Genomic DNA, 5178 nt, shown 5'->3' with positions numbered 1-5178 from the left:
CTCTCTCTCTGGGTCTCTAACCTCCCCTCTCTCTCTGGGTCTCTAACCTCCCCTCTCTCTGGGTCTCTAACCTCCCCTCTCTCTGGGTCTCTAACCTCCTTTCTCTCTCTTTCTCGGTCTCTAACCTCCCCTCTCTCTGAGTCTCTAACCTTCCTTCTCTCTGGCTCTCTTATCTCCCCTCTCTCTCTGGGTCTCTAACCTCCTCTCTCTCTCTCTCTCTCTGTCTGTCTCTAACCTCCCCTATCTCTGGGTCTCTAACCTCCCCTCTCTCTGGGTCTCTAACCTCCCTTCTCTCTGGGTCTCTAACCTCCCCTCTCTCTGGCTTTCTGTCCTCTTTTGGGATCTCTTCCCTGCCCTCCTCTTTCTCTCTGGTTCTCTGTATCTTTGTCCCCATCTCTCTGGACAACCCTCTCTTTCTCTGTATCTCTTGTGGAATGTTGGGAGGGAAGGGAAAGCCTCTGGCCAGGACGGGTCGCCTAAGCTCCAGATAAGAGCTAGCCTCCCAGTGGTCTTTAATACGGGGTAGAGAAAGCTCCCCTGTGTTTGGCTGTACTGGCTCCAGAAAGCTCGCCACCTGGGAAGACGGCTGCCGTGTCTTTTGAGCTGGGAGTGGTCCACACGGGGCTGAGATTCCTCTGACCAATTCACATGTCGCACATTTGGAAGCACACCCTATTCTGTTTTCCTATGTATATAAGTGCAGTGCAGATCGCAATAAAACCGAGCTGGATTCACTCTCTGATCCTCTTCTGGAGTGCTGTATCTCCGTCGTGCTTACTCCCATCAGGGTGTCGCTGTAGGTTGCTGGCAAACAGACAGTGACAATCTCTGTCCTTCTCTGTCTCTCTGGGTCTCCATTCCTGGTTCTCTGTCCTCCTTTACTGGGGAACATCCTATATCTGTTTCTGTCCCCCTTTCTCTCACAGTCCCTGTCCCACTCTCTCTTAGTCCCCTGTCCTCCTTCCACTTTCCTTCTCTCATGGCCCCTCTCTCCTGCAGGCTCCAGGTGGGCATAGTCTGGATCAATGCCCATGGCCTCAGCGACCCTGCGGTGCCCACGGGTGGGTGCAAGGAGAGCGGCTCTTCCTGGCATGGGGGCCTAGACGTGAGTGTACCTCTGTCACCCTCTCCCTGTGCCCACCCATGTCTTTTTGACACTGTCCCCTTCATAGGGCTTCTATGAGTACCTGAGGCCCTCGGCGGCCCCTGCCCGGGTGGCACACCTTTCTGAGAGTCTCAACTATGACACCTTTGGCCTTGCTGTTCCCTCATCCCTACCTGCTGGGCCTGAAGTGGGACCCAGGTAAGCTGTTACTGGGGCTACAACTCCCAGAATCTCTGGGGCCTGGCAGTGTTGATCTGAAGGTGTTGATCTGAAGGTGTGCTGGGTGAAGGGAAGGTGCATCTATCCCCCATTGGGCTGGAGTGGTTGTAGGAGTCACCTTGGGGTATCCCCAGGTGTTGTCACATATTCCCTCTAGGGCTTAGTTGTTCACCCAACTCTGAAACCTGGTAAAAGTCTCGGTTCCCCTGAATGTGTGTTTGTGTCCGGAAACTCATGAGAATAGCAGTCTGAGGCCCCCAGAGGCTCATGGGAATAGCATTTGGGTTTCCTGGAGGCTCATGGGATTAGCAATCTGGGTTCCCCCAGAGGCTCATAGGAGTTGAGTCTAGGGTCCCCTCGAGGTTCATGGGAACACGTTTGAAATTCCAAAAAAGTTTACAGGAGAAGGTGTTCTGGGATCTCCCAGAGCCTCATAGAAGCTGCAACTTAGCATCTCGTAGAGGCTCATGGGATCAGGAGTTGGAGTACCCCAGGTGCTCACGGAAGTGGATGTTTGGAGTTTACAGAAGCTTCTGGGAGCTAAGATGGTCCATCCAGTGGGATGGAGCATGGGTTTTAAGCAAACCTTGACCCCGTGACCCACCCTCATCTCCTGTCCTGTTCCAGCCCAGCACCCCCCTATGGGCTCTTTGTAGGGGGCCGTTTCCAGGCCCCAGGAGCCCGGAGCTCTAGGCCCGTCCGGGATCCCTCCGGCAGCCTCCAGGGCTACGTGGCTGAAGGTGGAGCCAAGGACGTCCGAGGCGCCGTGGAGGCTGCGCACCAGGCTGCCCCTGGGTAAGGGGGCCACGCAGGAAAGTCCAGGGTCAGACAGTGGCAGAGAGGGCCGTCTGGATCCCCAGAGACTGGTGGGCTCTGAGCTAAACTTCCCAAGTAGGCTGATGGCATGTGGGGTGAGGACCCCATGGCCGTTAGTAGCGTGTGATTTGCCTGAGGAAAGGATCCAACTCCCACTCCCCTCATTGGAGTCAAGGGCCGTTGGATTTGGACCCTCGGGGTAGGGGCTTTGCACAGAAGTGGGCCCCTGGGGTAAACCAGGACCAGGCTCCGGGCCCGTCAGGGTGCACTGTCCATCCACAGCTGGGCGGGCCAGTCTTCAGCAGCACGGGCGGCCCTGCTCTGGGCCCTGGCAGCCGCGCTGGAGCGTCGGGCGACCACCCTGACCTGCAGGCTGGAGAGACATGGAGTGGAGTCCAAGGCCGCCAAGGCGGAGGTAGAGCTGAGTGTGGAGCGACTTCGGGCGTGGGGAGCCTCCCAGGCCCAGGGCCACGCTCTGCAGGTAAGAGGGGTCTGTGGACAGATGGACAAGGGACAGGCGGTCCTGCACAAGATTCAAGGTGGGGAGCAGAGATTTTAGAGTGAGACAGGCCCAGGTCTACCCTTCTTCCGTAGCTTCATGTTAATTAACAAGTGCTCTCACCTATGCATTTTAGTTTCTTCATCTATGAAAAGAACAAGCATCCTATCTCATAGACTTCTTGTTGTGTACCATCAAGCGAGAACCAACCCATAGCTGACCCTCCAGTGGGTTTTCAGAAGCAGCTGGTAGATCCAAACCAGGTGCCTTCAGGATCCCAGCGTGGCTTCTTACCACTAGGCCACCAGAGCTGTAGTATTTTCTTTTTTTAAATTGTATTATTTTTACGTGTACCATCAAATCAGATCTGACTGGTACAGGAGGAGATTGCCCCCTCCTTCTCCAGCAGAGCATCTGGTGGATTTGAACCGTGTACCTCTGGGATTGCAGTGCAGTGTCTTGCCACTAGGCCACCAGAAGCTGTAGTATTTTCTAAACTATGATTGTTGTTATACACCATTGAGTTGGAACTGATCCATAGCTGACCCTCCAGCCGGTTTTCAGAGGCCCTTTATTGCACAGCAGGAGATGGCCTGTCTTTATCCTGCAGAGCAGCTAGTGGCCTCGAACCGCATACCTTCGGGATTGCAGCACAGCTTCTCACCACTAGGCCACCAGAGCTCTCTAAACTATGATTAGCAATCCATTGTCTTTGGGTTTGATTGAGTTGGTTCCACCTGCTGGAAGCCCCATGTGACAAGATAGAACCACCTCGTGGAATTTTGTGTCATTTGACAGAAGCAGCTGTCAGATCTCTCTCCTGTGGAGCTGCGGGTTGGGTTCAAACTTCCAACCTTTCACTTAGCAACCAAATGTTAACTACTTCACTAACAGGGCTCCTTCCTAGACCTTAACGTTAATAAGTTGTAGTCACAATTTTTTTTTCAATTTATGTCACAAAAGGGGAAAAAAATTTAAAAAAAACCAAAAGGAAAATAGGACAGAGTGTGTTAGAGAATATTTGCTCCGAATGGCTTCTGTTTATCGTCATAAGCCAGACCCAACGCATTGCCAGATCAGTTCCCACTCACGGGTTCTGAGAGGACAAAGAACTTCCCTGGAGAGTTTTCAGACATCCAGCTGGGGATTCGTCTAACGAGGAGAAAGTGCAGATTCAGCCTGCACAGTAGGCCCAAGCCCTGGACACCCACATAATTGTTTGTGCGTCTGGGAAGAGAGAAAGTAAAAATGGCCCCTTTCATTTGGAGTCAAGAAAGACCTTCCATGGAAATTATGTGGGTGGGCTTAGGATTTAGTGGGAAGTTGAGACAACTGTAGTTTTTCTTCTAAACATTTATGTCCCCTAGTGACTAGCGAGATGCTTTACAAAATTACAATCATCAATGCATGTTTGCTTGGAGTTTGAACATATTAGTCATCAGCTTATTGTCATGATTTAGAATCATTGTTCTTTTTATTTGTATTATTCGTTTTAATGAAAGTTATAGAGACTTTGTATTTCCATTCATTCCTTTTTGCACTTTTCTCCCTGCCCACCCATACACCCCAGTTCGCTCTTCTCTTTGAAAAGTAAAAGAAAAATTCTTTCATTGTTTTACAATCCCTCCCCCAAGTCCACTCCACTGTGCAGCCTTCGTTCTGGACTCCTGTCATGACAATAATACCTAATCATATATCCCTTTTAAACAGTTCTCTGCCTCATTTGTTTCAATGGAGTATACATAATTTATCCCATCTTTCTCAGTTTCCCCCCAACCCCAATGTCAGTCCTGTTTTACAACAGTGGCACCATGCAGTATTTGTCCTTTTGTGACGGAGATACTTCACTCCGCATAATGTCCTCCAGGGTCACCCGTTTTAAATAATATTGCATGAGTTCCTTGGTTTTCAATGCAGCATAGTATTCCATTGTGTGAATATACCACAGCTTCTCTATCCATTCATTTGTTGGTGGGCACTGAGGTTGTTTCCAGCTCTTTGCTATTGTGAACAAAACTGCGATAAACATGAGTGTGCATGATTTAGAGTCATTCTTAAACTGCAGAAGTTGAAAATCAGCCTGGAGGATTTGAGAAAAATAGGTGGGAGACTGTAAATCTCTGACACATTACAGTCCAAGTAAATTGCTGATTCTCCCAGGTAAAGGTGAATGTATATTGGCTCTCCAGGCTAACAGGAATACTAAAAGTGCTATGAAGATCAATTACTGTAAACTGGGTAGCATCCAGGGGAACACTGGAAAGCAATGAGTGACCATCTGAGATATTAGAAAAATCTGGGAGTGACAATGGGGTTGATAACACACAAATCCTGAATAAACCTCCAACTTCTCTTTGGGTTCTTAGCAAGCAACAAAGAGGTGCTACAAAGGGTGGTGCATGACACAATCAAGCCTTTAGGAAAAAAGACCCAAATAATGGAATCTAGCCCTTCTGGGGCTTCATCTGACATACTTTGGGCATGTTGCAAGGAGGGACCAGTCCTTGGAGAGGGACATCATGCTTGTGAGGGTGGAGGG

The 5178-nt window shown here is 50.2% G+C and overlaps 1 protein-coding gene across 2 annotated transcripts in view; it reads left to right on the top strand.

The window, feature by feature from the left end:
• Window positions 1-5178, top strand: part of ALDH16A1 (aldehyde dehydrogenase 16 family, member A1) — a 30510-nt gene that overhangs the window by 22707 nt on the left and 2625 nt on the right. For both annotated transcript variants that reach the window (XM_006898667.1, XM_006898666.1), the window contains 4 exons: window positions 1000-1105; window positions 1173-1303; window positions 1952-2119; window positions 2423-2621. In XM_006898667.1, the coding sequence (XP_006898729.1) occupies window positions 1000-1105; window positions 1173-1303; window positions 1952-2119; window positions 2423-2621 (604 nt within the window). The remainder of the gene's footprint in view (window positions 1-999; window positions 1106-1172; window positions 1304-1951; window positions 2120-2422; window positions 2622-5178) is intronic.

This window comes from Elephantulus edwardii, unplaced genomic scaffold (genome assembly GCF_000299155.1).
Source record: "Elephantulus edwardii isolate Elephantulus edwardi_28Jun2011 unplaced genomic scaffold, EleEdw1.0 scaffold00236, whole genome shotgun sequence".
In the NCBI taxonomy this organism is placed as follows: domain Eukaryota; kingdom Metazoa; phylum Chordata; class Mammalia; order Macroscelidea; family Macroscelididae; genus Elephantulus; species Elephantulus edwardii.
The sequence above is the reverse complement of the archived record's forward strand: the minus strand, read 5'-3'. Positions and strand labels throughout refer to the sequence as shown.